Here is a 22,138-nt window from a genome sequence, read left to right on the forward strand (position 1 = left end):
TCTGCTGCACAGAACCCATTTAGGATGGAACACAGATTTGTTTATAGCGTTTGGCTCAGGCTCTGACTGGATAAGTACAGGACATTGATTTTTTTAAGCTTTTCCTTGTTTGATGGAGCTAAGTAATTTGTACCATTGAATGAGTGTTCTTTTTAAGCTTTGTACAGCCTTTTTAATGAGAAACCACTTACTACTTGCCGAACTATTGCATAGCTCAGACTTGTGCAGAATATACAAAATGGTTGTAATTTGTAGGTAGTGCCCAGTTACTGGCATATATTGCTGCGGCACCTTAAACACTGAGCTCGGGCTCTTGGCAGCCTTCCAAAAAGAGCCTTGTTTCTGCACCACAAACATACTACTCTAACGTATGCACTAAAGAAAATGCAGGTAAAGTGGCAGTAAAGTCAAAATTAAGCTTAAATGATTCAGGTAGATGCAATTTTAAACAACTTTCCAATTTACTATTTTTACTGTTTATATTTGCTTCATTCTCTTGGTATCCTTTGTTGAAAAGCATACCTAGGTTGGCTCAGAAGCAGCAATGCACTACTAGGAGCTAGCTGCTGATTGGCGGCTGTATATATATGGCTCTTGTAATTGGCTCAATCAATGTGTTCAGCTAGCTCACAGTAGTGCATTGCTGCCCTTTTAACAAGAGGATACCAAGAGAATGAAGCAAATTTAATAAAAGAAGTACATTTAAAAGTTGTTTACAATGGTACAATCTGTCTGAATCATGAAAGAAAATATCTGGGTTTTATGCACCTTTAAAGAAGAGCCTGCTGAAATACTACACTGTTGTGATTCAGACAGAGCATGCCATTATTTTTTTTATTTTTTTATTTATATTTTAAACCAACAATATACCATTAGCAATGAAAGACAAGAAAAACAATAAGAACAAAAAAAGCAATTCACATATTTGTGCCCGAGGGCGCCATAAACGTACAATTGTATTTTCGACATAGATCAATACTGCATAATTGTGAATTAAATGCTAAAACTGTTTTTTCTTAACTTTAGAGATTCCTTGACACACTGTTGGTGATTTTCTAAACAAAACATAATAACACATAATAAACCGGCAATCTGCTCTTCTGTGAAATAGAATTTAGGGATTAATATACCACAACATTCCTAAGGGAGTAAATAAAGATACAACATAGAGTTTTAAAACTAAGCTAGATATCCACATTAAACTAAAATATATATATATATATCATTTAAAGCTGTTTACCAGTTCCTCATTATACCAAGGAGGAAGAAAAAAAAAAAAAAGAAAAAAAAAATTAAATACTCTCTCCACATAGTCTCCCCTCTCTCCCACCTTTCTCGTCTACCAGATACCCAACAAAACTATTTCAGTATTTCTAAAAGGAAAAATCAGGTGGTCAATTTCTCTGGGTGGGAATATTTTAAAAAACTTAGACCATTTTTTACAGAAAAAAAGTATTTCCCTATCAGAGTTCAGATCTGTAGCCAGTTGCTTAATTATGTATTGTTTTTGAGATAATTCTTAACTTCCGTTATCGACTGGGAAAATTTACTCTTCCAATTCTTGAAAATTAGGCTTCTGGCGGCAAGAATAACCAAATTTATTATCTTAGATTCATCTAAAGGCAATTTTTTGTCTATTAAGAATATTATGTCTTTTAAGGTGAGTCTAATGGGGGGATAATTTAAACACATTAAGTAGCCAAAATTCTATTTTACTCCAAAACTGCTGTAACTTGGGACATGTCCAGATCATATGTATTAAATTTGCAGCTGATAGGCTACATTTTGAGCACTTATTGAAATTTTTATTATGCCATCTGAATCCTTTATCTGGAGTATAGTAAGTTTGGTAAATTAGTTTTATATGGGACTCTCTCCAAGTCTCAGATACTGTGGCATGAAAAAGCAAATATACCGAGCGCGCTACATGAAGATTCTGATCAATGTTATCAGAGATAAGATTTGTCCATTTTTGGGCTATACTTTCTAGATTGGATTCTCCATCAATACCAAGTGGAAATAGAGTGATGACCTGCTTTGGCTAAAATCAGCCAGTTTTTAAGTCTACCCCATGACCATTTCCAGGAGAATGTATTGACTAACTGTAAAATGCAAAGAAAGCTCTATTATTTAGATCAAATTCCTGCTTCAACTCTTCAAAAGATCTAATATTTTCTGTCATTGGATTGTGAGACATAATAAAGAACTTTCCTGTGCCAATTCTTCAGTACCAAGGATTGTGAACCAACTTGATAGTCTGGATTACCTAGAAACGTTTGGAATCTCGGAATACTTGTGTTTAAATCTACTCGTGATCCAATCTTTCTCCAGGCCTGAATTATCACATAGATTGATTTATATACTTTCACCTGGCTAGGAATTAAATTGAGATCTGTGTGGATCAAGGAGATGGGAGAGAAAGGATATATCATGCTTGATTCTAAAACATTGTCTGTAAAACGGTCTGACTCCGTGATCCAATCAACTGCAATGCGACCAAGGAAAACTAAATTGTAAGTATGCAAATCTGGAAGAGCAAGACCAAGAAATTGTTTAGGAAGAGATAGCTTATGTAGAGATATTCTAGGTTTCCTTGATTGCCAGATAAAACGTCGAATTGTCATATTAAGTTTCTTAATGTCATAAGTTTTCAAAAAAAAATAGGAAGATTTTGTAATATATATAGGATTTTAGGCAAGAGTACCATTTTAAAAAGTGCTATGCGACCCGATATTGATAAAGGAAGATTTTGCCAATTATTCATATGGGTTTTGATTTGCGATAAAATAGGAGGGATATTCAAAGAATTCCAGTTTTGAGGATCGGCCGATACCATGATCCCAAGATATCTAAATGCCTCTATAACTGTCTTAAAGGGATTCTTTACCATGGAATTCTTTATTTTTTTCCACCATAGTAATTCAGATTTTACATAGTTAACTTTATAACCTGAAAATTGACCAAATAGATTAATTATGTTCATGAGCTTTGGTATATTTGAGAGAGTGTTAGACATATAGATTAATATATCATCCGCATATAGTGCCAATTTCACCTCTTTTTTCTGAATTTTTATGCCTCCAATATGTTGCCTAATTTTGATAGCAAAAGGTTTGATTGCAAGATCAAACAATAACGGCGAAAGTGGGCATCCTTGCTGCGTACCTCTTTCTAACTTAATTGTTTTTGACTCTACCCCATTGATTATCAGACTAGTAAAAGATTGAGTACACAGGTTCTTAATTAGCTTTGGAAAATTATTACTAAATCCAAATCGATGCAACATATCCAGCAAATGGTCGTGATGCACACTATCAAAGGTTTTTTCAGCATCGATAGCTATAACTGCTGCATCAAGATGATCTTCCAATGCCTGACTATCAGAATTTTTAAAATAATCGATAAGTAGTAGTAATTGTCTTATCTTAGCTGTCAAATTATGATTAAGAAGGAACCCAGTTTAATCTTTATGAATGATCTCCTATAGTCCTTCTTGTAGTCTTTTAGCTAGGATATAAGTAAATAACTTATAGTCAGTGTTTAGAAGGGCTATGGGCCTATATGACTCTTTTTTACAGGGATCTTTTCCTATATATAAGAATTGTTTGAGATGCTGCGAAGTTATGAGAGATTTGAAGGTTCTCAATATAATACGAATTGAATAGCTTTGTTAAGTAAGGAACAAGGGTTGGGGCCAAATTTTTATATAATTCGTTTGGCAACACGTCCGGACCTGGAGCCTTAGCCAGTTTTAATGATTGAATAGCTTGGTTTACTTCTAGTTCTGAAATCTCGGAGTTAAGTTTAAGATTAAATTTAGAGCTGCTGTGTGGGAGCACGATATCTTCCCAAAATTTTTCACGTGCTTCTGTTCCTGAAGGGGAAGAAGAATAAATTGTTTTATAATACTGAAAGAAGGATTTAGAGATTTCTTCATGTGAGGTGAGTATCTTCCCTTTTTCTTGTATAGAGTCAATTATTGAGGATTGTCTGCAGTTTCTCACTAACTTAGATAATAACTTGCCTGATTTATTACCATATTTATGTAGTTTTGCTTGATATTTTAATTCTGCATGAGATGTATATAGAGTTAGGAGAGTATCCCGTTCACTCTTTGCCCTTATATATCTTCTCCAATTGTCATTTGATGGAGCACTTAAATACCTATTATAGGCATTTATTACAGCAAATATCACTTCCCTTTCTTTCAGTCTAGAATCCTTTTTGAGCATAGCCAAGTAGGCGATTATATCTCCTCTTATCACTGCCTTCGCAGTTTCCCATATTATAGGGAAATTGGGAACTGAGCCAATATTAAATTGAAAATACTCATCTAGTTTAATTTTTAGCCAACTTCTGAATTTAGGATTTTTATTCAGGTATTTTGGAATATCTAACATTATGGAAGCATGATCCGAAATACAGATTTCAGATATTGAGGCTTTTGCTCCGATTTTATGCAAGCTCTTATTGTCAACATAAGATCAATCCGAGAAAGTGATTTGAAAGATTTGGAGTAACAAGTATAATTGCTGGTGTCTGGATTTTGCACTCTCCAGATATCTCTAACTGCTAAATTGTGAAAATAGAATTAAACAACATTTTTGTTTCAAGATTATCTTTTTTTGTTTTCTTTTGGAGAGTACCTCATCTTAATCTATCCAGAGGTAATCGAGGAGCCATGTTGAAGTCGCCTGATAGAATTACATGCCCCTCTGCCACCTGGCCTGAAGAGAGTCCCAAAAATTTGTATCAATTATGTTAGGTGCATAAAGATTGCAGATGGTGTAGGTTAGGTTTGCGATTTTTAATTTTAAAATGAGATATCTACTTTCAGGATCCGCCAATGTAAGTAAGTAATAGTTTCTTTCCCAGCAAAATTGCCACACCTTTTTTCCTGTTTAATGTTGGAGTAAATAAAAGTAAATAAGAGTAAATAAAACCTCTGCAACCCAGGAAGATTTTAGTTTAATAGATTCTTCAGCATTTAAATGTGTTTCTTGTAAAAGAGCGATAGACGTGTTAAGTTTACGAAGATGTGTTAATATTGTTTTTCGTTATGGGAGGGGAAATACCCCCTACGTTCCATGAGGTAAGTCTAATATTTGCATTCATAATCCCTTATACCAACAAGGAAGAAGAACCGAGGGATGAGAGAGGGAGAGGAAAAAAAGGGAGAGAAAAAAAAAACCATTTCTATCTCAATTAACCTGAACAAGCTGAGGACCATATGATGCTCTTATCCTTACTTAATATGAATTGGTCCCATGTTCAACAAATTTTTTCTCAGCCTCTTCTGCTGAGTCAGAAAAGAGGGTCTGTCCTTCAAGAATCAGTTTGAGTCTAGCCGGGTAAATTACCGTAGCCTGCCACCCAGCTTTTATCATATTGCCACAGATTGGGGAAAGTTCCCTCCTTTTTGAGGAGGTTTCAATCGAGAAATCTTGAAAAAGCAAGATTTTAAAATTATTATAATATATCGGTTGTTTTTTTGCGATATTGTTGTAAAAATAGCATTTTGTCCTGATAATTCAGGAATCTGGCAATAATCGGTCTTGGTTTAGCAAGATTTCCAGAATGATCCCGTGGCTTCCCCAGTCTGTGGACTCTTTCAATGACAATGGGTTGCTGAGGTGGAGGTATATTTAATAACTGAGGTAATATGTGAGTCATCACTTTCATAAGATCTTCTTCTTGTCTAGATTCTGGGAAGCCAATGATCCTAAGGTTAATCCTTCTAGACCTGTTTTCCAGGCCATCTCTTTTAGCCTGAATTTTCAATATCTCACTTTGGTTACCGTCTATTCTTGGGATGTATGAGTTTGTCACATCTTCTATATCTGAGATATGTTGTTCAGCTTCCTGAAGCCTATTAGAGAATTGTCTAATCTCAGTTGTTAACATTGAGATATCCTGCTTGATCTCAGTTTTTAAAAGATCAAATTTAGGGGTTATAGCATCTAATATGTTGGCAACTAAAGCTTGTTATTCCTGAGTAGTCATAATATTTTGGGTCTTTGTTGGAGTATTTTCAAGATGAACTTCTGCTGGGATTTCCATGGGGTTCTTGTTCTTACGCTCCCTGTGTTTGGCCGCCATGCCTGGATTAGGTTTAGGTGTAAGAGACGGTGACGTGATGAATCTATCCATAGAAAATAGTGCAAGGCGAAACTGTGACAAAGCTGAATACTCTTAGTGCGTTTAGGGTAAAAAATAAAGTAAGGAAGAGGAATGCGCGACGTGAGGGAAGGAGAAAAAAAGGGAAGAGGGATTATCTAACACACAGTGAAAGAAGTGATTCCGTGATGCTGTAAGAAGGGAAAGACCAGAGTATGGCGGTTAATAAACACGGGTTTTGAACCAATAGTTTTCACAGCAGAAGCCTGTTTAATATGTGCACTGTTTAAGATTCAAATCAAGGAAACAACATATCGCAAATATTAAGAGTTATTTCTAGATCAAAGGGGAGAGGAAAAAAAAGAAAAAAACTTACAAGGATGCTCCTATAAAAAATATAAATGCCTCTTATTCACAACTGCTCTGTTAGTGCCTCAAATAGGGGTATCTACATACAATTAAAGGGTTATATAGCAATGATGGCTTGAAAGTTTAAGAAAAAAGAATTATAGATCTATTCCACCTCTATTTTTGATTAAATTCAGCCATGAGTTGAAATAAGCAATTTTAAGGAGAAAATTTCTTTTGATTTTATCAGAGTCAACCTTTAACACAACACAATCCTAGAGAAAAACACTTATTGTGTATTGACCTCACCCCGATATTGCGACATTTCCATAAAAATTTAAAAAAGTGTCACAGGAAAAAAAAGAGCCTCTTTCTTAAGACAGCAATAAACAGTGAACCAAACACTAAGATATTAAAAAATTGAGCATGTATGTGAATTTCTACAATTATTAATTAACGGAACTTTTTAGGAGCTTATGGAAACCCCTTTTCCAAGCTACCTCCTAAGCTGAGATTCAGAGAGCTTAAACAGCACTCTCTTAATTACTTTATAGTGCAATTCTTAATTTATTTTCTGAGATATTTTAAATACAACTAAGCCACAGATAGGATACGGTCTTAAGATTACCAGTGTAGCTCATTAAGCAAACTCAAAACTATAGTCCTTACAATAGATAATACACTTATACAATAACAGGTATATTTAAAGGCAAAAGCAATAAATAAATCAGAAAGAGATAAATGGAAAAAATTAAGCTAATCAAATTCAGTAATATGAATAGGATCAGGTTCTTGGTCAATGAAGTTTCTTCTGTCTGCCAAAATTGAAAGGCTGAAACTCGATCTGATTTGCAGCAGTCTTTTTCGAAAATAAAGCTAATCCTGCAATGCGTTTAGTGCAGAGACGTGACAATTTGCCCCAGAATGAGCCGAGCTGCACAGATTCTTATGGAGAAAGACTTCTGTCAAAAGTTAATTTTGTCCTCCACAATGCAACCCCCAACTTCAAATTGAGCGTGGCTGTTTGAAATACAATAAGCAAGGCCAGACCCATCAGCCGCCCCACACTCACCCCTCCGGCGTTATTAATGGCGAGGAAAGCAATCTGCTGCACAGCTCTTCAGCTCGATTAGACACTGGATCTCTCACTAAAGTTGCGGTGTTGAGCCGTCCTTTCTCGATATGCTTACAGCAGGACAGAGGATTGCTGGGGAGCGTGTCAGGTCGTGCGGAGGAAGTGGACCATCCCTCGGATCGTGACACAGTTGCACCGGTCAGGTACTCTTAGAACTTATTAGGTGGAAATCCGTGCTGTTGAAAAATTGTCTCCCTCGCGCAGCACCGGTGGGGAGGAGAGAGTGAGAACAGCGTGTCTTTTGTCTTACACTTGAGCTTATAAGTTGAAACTGCACCTGTACAGCTGCCCGGACGGAGCTCCCGTAAGTAAAAAGAGTCAATCCTGGGCAACGGTTGCTAGCACTATACAGCTAGTACTAGAGTTTTTAATCAACCTTTTCGACAAGCGAATTGGGATGAGTGAGGGTCAGACTGCCATTTTGTTGCCAAATTTTCTTTATCCACTGAGTTGGCTATCTACCCCCCTCACGCTGCACCGGAGGGAGGGGGGGGACTGCCAATGTTGTTCTCAGCCTTAACGGAGGCTTATTCACAAGTTCTCCTTCGTGAAGCTTCAAGGCTAGAAAATTCTTTAAAGCGCCGTTGGTAATATGCGCTTTGAAGTCTCTCAAGGCAAAAACTAGGCCAACTGCAGACACTTTCCTCGGTCAGTAAGGAACCCGGCACGAAAAAAACGCCAGTGGGTTGGCTGCAGGGAATGGAAACTTGCGCAGTGTGACCTAAACACAAGCTCCACCTCCGGAAACTCTCTAGAGCACCAGAGCATGCCATTTTAAGCAACTTTCTAATTTTCTCCTATTAATCAATTTTTCTTTGTTCTCTTGCTATCTTTATTTGAATGTAAGCTTAGCAGCCGGACCATTTTTGGTTCAGCACCTGTGTAGCACTTGCTGATTGGTGGCTACATTTAGACTCCAATCAGAAAGTGCTGCCCAGGTGCTGAACCAAAAATGTGACTGCTCCTATGCTTACATTCCTGCTTTTTTAAATAAAGATACCAAGAGAATGAAGAAAAAATGATAATGATAATCCCCCCCTCTAACTCTACTACAGTTTCTAATTTTTCCATCACTGTTGGCGGCACCACTATCTCCCCATCACCCCAAGTCCGCTGCCTCGGAGTCACACTTGACTCAAATCTGTCCTTCATTCCCCACATCCAATTGCTCTATTCATCCTGCTGAAACCACCTACGCAATATCTCCAAAATTCGTCCGTTTCTGAGTGATGAAACTACTAAACAGCTAATCCACTCCCTGGTAATTTCCTGACTTGACTACTGCAATAACTTGCTAACTGCCCTCCCTCTCTCCGCCTCTCCCCCCTTCAATCCATCCTAAATGCATCTGCCAGGCAGATCCACCTCTTTCGACGCTCCGTTTTTGCTGCACCTCTCTGTGAGTCCCTTCACTGGCTCCCCATTCACAGCAGAATTAAATTCAAAATTCTCACCCTGACCTACAAAGCCCTCACCAATACTGCCCCACCCTACCTGTCCTCCCTCATCAACAAATATACTCCAGCCCGTCCCCTAAGATCCAACAATGACCTGCTTCTTGCGTCCTCTACCATCACCTCCTCCCATGCTAGACTACAGCACTTCTCTTGTGCGGCACCAACCCTTTGGAACCCTCTGGAACGCACTTCCTCGAGCTGTCACTTCCCCATAACCTGTCCTCCTTTAAACATTCCCTAAAGACCTTTTTGTTCAGGGAAGCTTATCACCCGACTCATTAACAAATTAACTTCACTTACCCAACAGTTGCCCTCATCTATCTCCTCACTAACATCATTCTCACCTTTGCAGTCCCCACCTCCTGTTTCCCATCCTCCTACTCATCTAGTTCCCACGGGAATAGGGCCCTCAATTCCCCCTGTATTTATCTGTAAAATGTTGTCTTTTTTTGTATTATTTCTCCGTTGTACTTTTATCCTGTACCCATGGGCAGCACTGCGGAATCTGTTGGCGCTTTATAAATAAAGAATAATAATAATAAATAATAATAAATAAATAATAGCAGTAAATTAGAAAGTTGCTTAAAATTGCTTGCTCTATCTGAATTATGAAAGTTTAATTTTGACTAGACTATTCCTTTAAACTCTACATAGAATAATAAAGTAAATTAAAAAACAAATCAAATTATATACATATATATATATATGCATCAGGAAACAGGAATCACTTGCCAGGACTTAAATATAAAGTGACTTTATTCACCCAACACGTTAACATTTTGAAACGTTACCGTGTTGGCTGAATAAAGTCACTTTATATTTAAGTCCCAACGAGTGCTTCCTGGTGCATGTTTGCTTTTTGAATGAACCCAGGCAGAGACTCATTTGTTAAAGGGACATGAAACCCATAATTTTTCTTTTATTTTCAGACAGAACATGTGATTTTAAACAACTTTCCAATTTGCTTCTATTATCTGAATTGCTTCATTCTCTTGGTATTCTTAATTAAGCATATATAGGTAGGCTCAGGTGCAGCAATGCATTACCGGGAGCTAGCTGCTGATTGGTGGCTCCACTAAAATGCGTCTTTTCATTGGTTTACCAGATGTCTTCAGATAGCTTCCAGTAGTGCATAGCTACTCTTTCAAAAAGGATACCAAGAAAATGAAGCATTTTGGATAAAAGAAGTAAATTGGAAAGTTGTTTAAAATCACATGCTCTATATGAAAAAATAAGAAAAAGAAAAATGTTGGATTTCATGTCCCTTTAAGTGCGTGCAAAGCTCCCTTGGACTGTAATATACAATACAAATATTTCTAAAAATAACTTATATCAGTACCCCAGGGTACAGTTAATAATTCTTAATGATTAAATATTAAATAGTTCATGAGATTCAAATTCAATTCAATCTGAAAATATATTAAAAAAAGTATATTAATTCAAATTAATAAAAGTGAATACAATAAGCAGGTAATAATGTTACAAAATGTTTCTGTATAAAAATTCATAAAGCTCTCCATGTGTCAAAATGTTTCAAATTTCCAAGGGTAAAAAAGTCACTGTGTCCGTAAAACCAGATACACTGACTTTTTTAGCCTTGGAAATTTGAAACATTTTCACCATAGGAGATTTTTAAATACTTAATCATTAAAAATTATTAACTATAACCTGGGTACTGATATACGTTTTTTTTTTTTTTAGAAATATTTGTATTAGGATTAATACATATTTATCTATATATTCTTTATACAGTTTAGATTTACATTACATTTTTATTACTGTAGTACCATGGCTGCTAATTTGTAAGCATACTTCAGGCCATGCACTGTGCAGGAAAACACCCACCAATCAAAGCCTGTCCATAGGCCCATGTAATGTAAAAAAAGGCAGCTGCACACTCTTTACTGTATTTTGCCTGACAAAGTGCCTTACTATAGTCTGCTGGGGTTGCAGAGTCTAAAGACACTACTGGCTTCCATGTCTCTGATAAATAACATTTCAGGGGAAAGTGCCCCATTCCTCAGTTATCATAGCATCTTCCTTATGTTCTCACCTTATTTCCATTGTTGTACATGGCTACCAGGCACAGTATATGGTACATATGGTTACACTTCCCCAGCTTTCCCACCAGCTCAGCGCGGATCCCTCTGTGATTGAGGACCCCTTCATAGCCAGATGCAGTGACCAGTCGCTCCATACAGATAGTGCAGTCCTGGAGGAAGTAGAAGATGCACCAGTCAGCATCTATAGGTAATACTTCACTTTCTAGTATTTTTACTACTTGTATTGTATAATAATAATAATAATAATAATAATAATAATAATAATAATAATAATATCATATTCCTCATTAAGCAATAAACTACACTCATAGAGATGTTGGAGACAACAAATCAAGGTGGAACTAGGGAATGTGCCTGTCTGGGTTTGCACAAAAACTCAGGCACATCACTGCACCACATTGCCAGGCAGATATTGGTATCAGCAGCAGAGGCGTAACTAGAAACCACAGGGCCCAGGTGCAAGAAACTAAGAAGGGCCCCCCCCACAAAAAACATAATTTATGCTTCCCTGATAAATTTATTTCTCTTGTAGTGTAGTCAGTCCACGGGTCATCCATTACTTATTGAATATATCTCTTCCTAACAGGAAGCTGCAAGAGGATCACCCAAGCAGAGCTGCTATATAGCTCCTCCCCTCACATGTCATATTCAGTCATTCGACCAAAACCAGACGAGAAAGGAGAAACCATAGGGTGCAGTGGTGACTGGAGTTTAATTAAAATTTAGATCTGCCTTAAGACAGGGCGGGCCGTGGACTGACTACACTACAAGAGAAATAAATTTATCAGGTAAGCATAAATTATGTTTTCTCTTGTTAAGTGTAGTCAGTCCACGGGTCATCCATTACTTATGGAATACCAATACCAAAGCTAAGTACACGGAATGAAGGAGGGACAAGGCAGGAACATTAAACAGAAGGAACCACTGCCTGTAGTACCTTTCTCCCAAAAATAGCCTCCGAAGAAGCAAAAGTGTCAAATTTGTAAATTTTGAAAAAGTGTGAAGTGAAGACCAAGTTGCAGCCTTGCAAATCTGTTCAACAGAGGCCTCATTTTTAAAGGCCCAGGTGGAAGCCACAGCTCTAGTAGAATGAGCTGTAATCCTTTCAGGAGGCTGCTGTCCAGCAGTCTCATAGGCTAAACGTATTATGCTACGAAGCCAAAAAGAGAGAGAGGTAGCCGAAGCCTTTTGACCTCTTCTCTGTCCAGAGTAAATGACAAACAGGGAAGAAGTTTGACGAAAATCTTTAGTTGCCTGCAAATAGAACTTCAGGGCACGGACTACGTCCAGATTATGTAAAAGTCGTTCCTTCTTTGAAGAAGGGTTAGGACACAGTGATGGAACAACAATCTCTTGATTGATATTCCTGTTAGTAACTACCTTAGGTAAGAACCCAGGTTTAGTACGCAGAACTACCTTGTCTGAATGAAAAATCAGATAAGGAGAATCACAATGTAAGGCAGATAACTCAGAGACTCTTCGAGCCGAGGGAATAGCCATCAAAAACAGAACCTTCCAGGATAATAGCTTGATATCAATGGAATGAAGGGGTTCAAATGGAACGCCTTGAAGAACGTTAAGAACTAAGTTTAAGCTCCACGGCGGAGCAACAGTCTTAAACACAGGCATAATCCTAGCTAAAGCCTGACAAATAGCCTGAACGTCTGGAACTTCAGCCAGACGTTTGTGTAGAAGAATAGACAGAGCAGAAATCTGTCCCTTTAACGAACTAGCAGATAAACCCTTTTCTAAACCCTCTTGTAGAAAGGACAATATCCTAGGAATCCTAACCTTACTCCATGAGTAACTCTTGGATTCGCACCAATATAAATATTTACGCCATATCTTATGGTAAATTTTTCTGGTAACAGGCTTCCTAGCCTGTATTAAGGTATCAATAACCGACTCCGAGAAGCCACGCTTTGATAGAATCAAGCGTTCAATCTCCATGCAGTCAGCCTCAGAGAAATTAGATTTGGATGGTTGAAAGGATCCTGAATTAGAAGGTCCCGTCTCAGAGGCAGAGACCACGGTGGACAGGACAACGTGTCCACTAGGTCTGCATACCAGGTCCTGCGTGGCCACGCAGGCGCTATCAGAATCACCAAAGCTTTCTCCTGTTTGATCTTGGCAATCAAACGAGGAAGCATCGGGAATGGTGGAAACACATAAGCCATGTTGAAGACCCAAGGGGCTGACAGAGCATCTATCAGCACCGCTCCCGGGTCCCTGGACCTGGATCCGTAACAAGGAAGCTTGGCGTTCTGGCGAAACGCCATGAGATCCAGATCTGGTTTGCCCCAACGATGAATCAGTTGAGCAAAGACCTCCGGATGAAGTTCCCACTCCCCCGGATGAAAAGTCTGGCGACTTAGAAATCCGCCTCCCAGTTCTCCACGCCTGGGATGTAAACTCGCTGACAGGTGGCAAGAGTGAGACTCAGCCCAGCGAATTATCTTTGAGACTTCCAACATCGCTAGGGAACTTCTGGTTCCCCCTTGATGGTTGATGTAAGCCACAGTCGTGATGTTGTCCGACTGAAATCTGATGAACCTCAGAGTTGCTAACTGAGGCCAAGCTAGGAGAGCATTGAATATTGCTCTTAAGCCGGGCCCGAATAAGGTCTGCCCTTTGAAAGGAATATTAAGCAATTTAGATTTAGAAGTCACGTCAGCTGACCAGGATTTAAGCCATAGCGCTCTGCGCGCTTGGATGGCGAATCCGGAGTTCTTAGCCGTAAGTTTGGTTAAATGTACGACGGCATCAGAAACAAATGCGTTAGCTAGCTTAAGTGCTTTAAGCTTGTTCATAATTTCATCCAATGGAGCTGTGCGAATGGCCTCTTCCAGAGACTCAAACCAGAATGCCGCCGCAGCAGTGACAGGCGCAATGCATGCAAGGGGCTGTAAGATAAAACCTTGTTGAACAAACATTTTCTTAAGGTAACCTTCTAATTTTTTATCCATTGGATCTGAAAAGGCACAACTATCCTCCACCGGAATAGTGGTACGCTTAGCTAAAGTAGAAACCGCTCCCTCCACCTTAGGGACCGTCTGCCATAAGTCTCGTGTGGTAGGGTCTATAGGAAACATTTTCCTAAATATGGGAGGAGGGGAAAAAGGCACACCGGGTCTATCCCACTACTTGCTAATACTCTCTGTAAGCCTTTTAGGTATAGGAAACACGCCAGTACACACCGGTACCGCATAGTATCTATCCAACCTACATAATTTTTCTGGAATTGCAACCGTGTTACAATCATTCAGAGCCGCTAATACCTCCCCTAGCAATATGCGGAGGTTCTCAAGCTTAAATTTAAAATTAGAAATCTCTGAATCCAGTCTCCCTGGATCAGATCCGTCACCCACAGAATGAAGCTCTCCGTCTTCACGTTCTGCAAACTGTGACGCAGTATCTGACATGGCTCTCACCTCATCCGCGCGCTCTGTCCTTAACCCAGAGCTATCGCGCTTGCCTCTTAATTCTGGCAATTTAGATAATACTTCTGTCATAACAGTAGCCATGTCTTGCAAAGTGATTTGTAAGGGCCTCCCTGATGTACTTGGCGCCACAAAATCACGCACCTCCTGAGCGGGAGGCGAAGGTACTGACACGTGAGGAGAGTTAGTCGGCATAACTTCCCCCTCGTTGTCTGGTGATAATTTCTTTACATGTAAGATTGACTTTTATTTAAAGTAACATCAATGCAATTAGTACACAAATTTCTATTGGGTTCCACATTGGCCTTTAAACATAGTGAACAAAGAGATTCATCTGTGTCAGACATGTTTAAACAGACTAGCAATGAGACTAGCAAGCTTGGAAATACTTTTCTAAATAATTTACAAGCAATATAAAAACACTGTCACAGTTGAAATAACAATGAACCAAAATAGTTATAGCAACCAATTTTTCACAGTAAATGTATTAAGTTAGCAAAGGATTGCACCCACCAGCAAATGGAATGATTAACCCCTTAATACCCAAAAACGGATAACAATTTAATAATTAACGTTTTTATCACAGTCAAAACACACTGTCACAGGTCTGCTGTGACTGATTACCTCCCTCAAAATGAATTTTGAAGACCCCTGAGCTCTCTAGAGACGATCTGGATCATGGAGGATGAAGTAGACAGATTGTGACTGAATTTTTACTGCGCAAAAAAGCGCTAAAATAGGCCCCTCCCACTCATATTACAACAGTGGGGAAGCTCAGATAACTGTTTCTATGCAGAAAACAAAGATGGCCATGTGGTAAAAATCATGCCCCAATAAGTTTTATCACCAAGTACCTCACAAAAAACGATTAACATGCCAGTAAACGTTTTAAACATACATTTTAAAAGTTATGAAGTGTTATTAATAAGCCTGCTACCAGTCGCTTTTACTGCAGTTAAGGCTCATACATTATTTCAGTATTAACAGTATTTTCAGAGTCAATTCCATTCCTTAGAAAAATACATTCAGTGTACACACACTCATCAGCCTAATACCAGTCGCTATCACTGCATTTAAGGCTGAACTTACGTTACATTGGTATCAGCAGTATTTTCTCAGTCAATTCCATTCCTCAGAAAAATAATTTACTGCACATACCTCTTTTGCAGGGGGGCCCTGCATGCTATTCCCCTTTTCTGAAGTTACCTCACTCCTCAGATGAGAACAGCCAGTGGATCTTAGTTACGTCTGCTAAGATCATAGAAAACGCCGGCAGATTCTTCTTCTAATGCTGCCTGAGAACAAACAGCACACTCCGGTGCCATTTAAAATAACAAACTTTTGATTGAAGAAATAAACCTAAGTTAAAAAACACCACAGACCTCTCACAGCGACCTATCTTTAGTTAGGCTGCAAGAGAATGACCTGAATATGACATGTGAGGGGAGGAGCTATATAGCAGCTCTGCTTGGGTGATCCTCTTGCAGCTTCCTGTTAGGAAGAGATATATTCAATAAGTAATGGATGACCCGTGGACTGACTACACTTAACAAGAGAAAAAGGTGAATCAGATTACATGTCTGCAAAATGAGGTACCCTGACCCCTATTAGTGTATATAGTGACACTGTTTAACCCACCAGTACTGTATATAGTGAGTCAGTGACACAGTCTGTAATCTGCCGCTGAGATGGCTGGCCTGACCCTACCCACCCCAGTACTTTATAAAGTGACCACAGTAGTCTGTGACATGGTCCAGCCCCCCCGTACTGTACTGTATAGTGACACTGTTTACCCCCCCCCCCCATGCTGTAGTAACAAGGTCTGTAATTTGCTGGTTCCACAAAAATACACACATACACACACACACACACATACATGCATAAATACACACACAGTCACATACATACATACACACATACACACACACACACACATACATGCATAAATACACAGACAGTCACATACATACACACACACACATAAACACCAATGGGTAAAACAGAAACACTAATCCCTGTAGTCAGAGACACTAGTGAAGCATCATGTCACACTCACATGATATCAGTGCAGGCAGTGGCAAGTCAACGTTTTTTTTTTGGGGGGGTGGGAATTTTTTTTTTTAAGTTGGGCCCCCACCCTCAGGGGCCCAGTCGCAGTTGCAACCTCTGCACCCCCTGTAGTTCCGTCCCTGATCAGCAGTGGCATATATCTAGCTAAACTCTGATTACTTGAAGATACAGAATATATTTTTGCTTTTATACGTTGTATTTATTAAACTTGCCCAATGGCTTTCCAAGAGAGAAAACAAAACTTTATCAGGATTCTCAAAATATATGACATAGTTTAATAAACAATAGGACTGCTGGCATATCTTGTGGAGTACCATGAGGCCAAAACACATTTTGGTAATGGCATTTTTATTGCATTTAGAAAGAATGGAAGTGATTAATCAACTGTATCAGATCACTTACACTAAAAAACAAACCTATTTTTGTTGTGGGAATAATTAATGTATTGTTTTTGTTAAGTAAATATGCAGCATTAAAGGGACAGTATACACCTTATTTAGCTTAAAGTCTTACTTTAGTTTAAGTTGAAAATAGCCTCCTGCATCCTTTCTATATCATGCAGCAAGAACAGTAAAAAAAACATAATTTATGCTTACCCAATAAATTTATTTCTCTTGTGATGTATCAAGTCCACGGATTCATCCATACTTGTGGGATATTCTCCTTCCCCTACAGGAAGTGGCAAAGAGAGCACCCACAGCAGAGCTGTCTAATAGCTCCTCCCTTAGCTCCACCCCCCAGTCATTCGACCAAAGGCTAGGAAGAAAAAGGAGAAACTATAGGGTGCAGTGGTGACTGAAAGTTTTAAATAAAAATATATTGCCTGTCTTAATAAACAGGGCGGGCCGTGGACTCGATACATCACAAAATAAATAAATTTATCAGGTAAGCATAAATTATGTTTTCTCTTGTAAGATGTATCGAGTCCACGGATTCATCCATACTTGTGGGATACCAATACCAAAGCTTTAGGACACGGATGAAGGGAGGGACAAGACAGGGACCTAAACGGAAGGTACCACTGCTTGTAGAACCTTTCTCCCCAAAAATAGCCTCCGAAGAAGCAAAAGTATCGAATTTGTAAAATTTGGAAAAAGTATGAAGCGAAGACCAAGTCGCCGCCTTACAAATCTGTTCAACAGAAGCCTCATTTTTAAAAGCCCATGTGGAAGCCACAGCTCTAGTAGAATGAGCAGTAATTCTTTCAGGAGGCTGCTGTCCAGCAGTCTCATAGGCCAAACAGATGATGCTTTTCAGCCAAAAGGAAAGAGAGGTAGCCGTAGCCTTTTGAACTCTCCGTTTACCAGAATAAACAACAAACAATGAAGATGTTTGACGGAAATCTTTAGTTGCTTGTAAGTAGAACTTTAAAGCACGAACCACATCAAGATTGTGTAACAGACGTTCCTTCTTTGATGAAGGATTAGGACACAGTGAAGGAACAACAATCTCTTGATTGATATTCTTATTAGAAACAACCTTAGGAAGAAACCCAGGTTTGGTACGCAAAACCACCTTATCTGCATGGAAAACAAGGTAAGGGGAATCACACTGTAAAGCAGATAGCTCAGAAACTCTTTGAGCCGAAGAGATAGCAACTAAAAATAAAACTTTCCAAGATAGAAGCTTAATATCCATGGAATGCATAGGTTCAAACGGAACCCCTTGAAGAACTTTAAGAACTAAGTTTAGGCTCCATGGCGGAGCAACAGGTTTAAATACAGGCTTGATTCTGACCAAAGCCTGACTAAATGCTTGAACGTCTGGGACATCTGCCAGACGTTTGTGTAATAGAATAGACAAAGCAGATATTTGTCCTTTTAGGGAACTAGCTGATAATCCCTTCTCCAAACCTTCTTGGAGAAAAGACAATATTCTAGGAATCCTAATCTTACTCCACAAGTAACCTTTGGATTCACACCAATAAAGATATTTGCGCCAAATCTTATGATAGATCTTCCTGGTGACAGGCTTTCTAGCCTGAATCAGGGTATCAATGACCGACTCAGAGGAACCACGCTTTGGTAGAATCAGGCGTTCAATCTCCAAGCAGTCAGACGCAGAGAATTAGATTTGGATGCGTGAACGGACCTTGATTAGAAGGTCCCGCCTCATTGGCAGAGTCCACGGTAGAACTGAGGACATGTCCACTAGGTCTGCATATAACAATAAGGGTAGATGGCGCTAAAAGCAATTGGGTAACTAAATAGTGGTATATAGTGAGGGATAATTCTCAAACCTCTCTTCTAAATTTAGACTATATCTAGATAGTCACAATTTTCCAACAAACTGATCCCAATCTGTAGTTCAATCAAATCTATAACAACTTTTATTATCAGTATTTTTGAACAATTTTGCTCTAATAGACCAACTTGTACAGTAAAATTTCTTCAAGCTTTCATAATGCAAATAAATCTAAAATCATATATATTAACTGACTGTCAGCTTTTAAAACATCTTAAAAACGTTTGATAGACACAATATCTCTAAAATTCTTGCTACAGTGACTGCTTCGTTTCTATGCAGTTAGAAAATACAGCTCTAATGCTTCAAATGTAAAACATATTCACAGTGATAAATGACAGCGGTATCTCTTAAAAAAATTTTTTTATTTTTTTTATTTTTTTTTGCCTGCAGGCTGTAACGTTTTTTCAGATAGTACAAAAAAAAAAAAAAAAAATTTAAGAGAAAATTTTAAGAGAAAATTTTTTTAAGACCTCCGCCAGAAAATATTTTCATTTCTACCGAGTCTATCAGAGTCCCTAGGAAGGAAACTCTTGTGAGAGGGAAGAGAGAACTCTTTTTTATGCTCACCTTCCACCCGTGAGATCTCAGAAAAGCCAACACGATGTCCGTGTGAGACTTGGCTAGCTGGGAAAGTCAACGCGCTGAATTAAAGATGTCGTCTACATAAGGCGCCACTGCTATGCCCCGTGGTCGTAGAACCGCCAGAAGGGACCCTAGCACCTTTGTGAAAATTCTGGGAGCTGTGGCCAACCCGAAGGGAAGGGCCACAAACTGGTAATGCCTGTTTAGAAAGGCGAATCTGAGAAATTGATGATGATCTCTGTGAATAGGGATGTGTAGATACGCATCCTTTAAGTCCACGGTAGTCATATATTGACCCTCCTGGATCAGAGGTAGAATAGTCCCGAATAGTCTCCATCTTGAATGATGAAACTTTGAGGAACTTGTTTAGAAGTTTGAGATCCAAGATTGGTCTGAAAGTTCCCTCTTTTTTGGGAACCACAACAGATTTGAGTAATACCCTAGCCCCTGTTCCTCTTTTGGAACTGGCGGATCACCCCCATGGTATGTAGGTCTTCTACACAGCATAAGAACGCCTCTCTCTTTGTCTGGTTTACAGACAATCGAGAAATGTGAAATCTCCCCCTTGGAAGGGAGTCTTTGAATTCCGGAAGATATCCCTGGGACACAATTTCTAAAGCCCAGGAATCATGAACATCTCTTGCCCAAGCCTGAGCGAAGAGAGAGAGTCTGCCCCCTACTAGATCCGGTCCTGGATCGGGCGCTACCACTTCATGCTGTCTTGGAGGCAGCTGCAGGCTTCTTGGTTAGGTCTCCAGACTGACTTGTATTGGGCAAAATTCCCCTCTTGCTTTGCAGCAGAGGAAGCTGAAGCGGCACCACCCTTGAAGTTCCGAAAGGAACGAAAATTATTTTGTTTGGTCCTCATCTTATTTGATCTATCCTGAGGGAGGGCATGACCTTCCCTCCAGTGATGTCTGAAATAATCTCTTTCAGTTCAGGCCCGAATAGGGTCTTTCCTTTGAAAGGGATGTTCAAAAGTTTAGATTTAGATGACACATCAGCAGACCAGGACTTAAGCCATAACGACCTGCGTGCTAAAATGGCAAAAACCTGAATTCTTTGCCGCTAATTTAGCCAGTTGAAATGCGGCATCTGTAATAAAAGAATTAGTCAACTTAAGGGCCTTAATTCTGTCCATAATCTCCTCTAATGGAGTCTCCATCTGAAGAGCCTCTTCTAGAGCCTCGAACCAGAAAGCAGCTGCAGTAGTTACAGGAACAATGCACGCAATAGGTTGGGAGAAGAAACCTTGATGAACAAAAATTTTTCTTCAGGAGACCCTCTAATTTTTTATCCATAGGATCTTTGAAAGCACAACTGTCTTTGATAGGTATAGTTGTACGCTTAGACAGAGTAGAATAGCTCCCTCCACCTTAGGAACTGTCTGCCACGAGTCCCGCATGGTGTCAGATATGGGAAACATTTTCTTAAAAACAGGAGGGGGATGTGAACGGAATACCTGGTCTATCCCACTCCTTAGCAATAATATTCACAATCCTCTTAGGGACTGGAAAAACATCAGTGTAAACAGGAACCTCTAAGTATTTATACATTTTACACAATTTCTCTGGGACCACTATAGGGTCACAATCATCTAGAGTCGCTAATACCTCCCTGAGCAATAAGCGGAGGTGTTCAAGCTTAAATTTAAAGGCCGTCATATCAGAATCTGTCTGAGGGAGCGTCTTTCCTGAATCAGAAATATCTCCCTCAGATAACAAATCCCTCACCCCTACTTCAGAGCATTGTGAGGGCATTTTCAGATACGTCTACTAAAGCGTCAGACGGCTCAGCATTTTTTCTTAATCCAGAGCTGTCCCGCTTTCCTTGTAAACCAGGCAGTTTGGATAAAACCTCTGTGAGGGTTGTATTCATAACTGTGGCCATGTCTTGTAAAGTAAATTAATTTGACGCACTAGAGGTACTTGGCGTCACTTGTGTGGGCGTTACTGGTTGTGACACTTGGGGAGAGCTAGATGGCGAACCCTCATTTACTTCTGACTGAGAATCATCTATTGCTCTATTTTAAGTGCTAATATATGTTCTTTATAGTTTATAGACATATCAGTACAATTGGGACACATTGTAAGAGGGGGTTCCGCAATGGCTTCTAAACATATTGAACAAGGATTTTCCTTGGTGTCAGACATGTTAAACAGGCTAGTAATGTAACAAGCAAGCTTGGAAAACACTGTAATTAAAGTAAATAACACTTAGAAATAAAACGGTACTGTGCCTTTAAGAGAAAAAAGCTGCACAAATTCTGCAAAACAGTTGTAAAAAAGCAGTAAACTCAACAAATTTTTACAGTATCATAAAGCCTTAGTAACTTTGCACAGCTATGCAAATAAACAATTAACCCCCTTAATGGCAAAACTGGATTGAAAAAATGTCAAAACCGGTAAAAAGACTTTCAGCACCTTGCTACAGCTCTGCTGTGGCGCCTACCTGCCCTTCAGAACGATTTGTGGGGGAAAAAACTTCTTTTACAGCCCTCAAACACAGCAGGAACCTCTGGAGAAGCAGTTAGATGTCTCAGAGGAAAAGAAACTGCTCAACTGAGGCGCGAAAATAGGCCCCTCCCACCTAACTCAGATGTTTTGAGGCCTATCAGAAAAACACCAGAGTGTTTCTTAATTAACCATGTGGGTTAAAAAACCCTAAAACAAGCCACAA

General features: G+C 39.1%; 1 protein-coding gene across 1 annotated transcript in view; it reads right to left on the reverse strand.

The window, feature by feature from the left end:
• The window catches only part of DTX1 (deltex E3 ubiquitin ligase 1), a 189,385-nt gene that overhangs the window by 7,970 nt on the left and 159,277 nt on the right, over positions 1 to 22,138 (reverse strand). Inside the window, 1 exon segment of the mRNA XM_053702173.1 lies at positions 11,111 to 11,269. Within this exon segment, the coding sequence (XP_053558148.1) occupies positions 11,111 to 11,269 (159 nt within the window).

This window comes from Bombina bombina, chromosome 2 (genome assembly GCF_027579735.1).
Source record: "Bombina bombina isolate aBomBom1 chromosome 2, aBomBom1.pri, whole genome shotgun sequence".
Taxonomy (NCBI): Eukaryota; Metazoa; Chordata; class Amphibia; order Anura; family Bombinatoridae; genus Bombina; species Bombina bombina.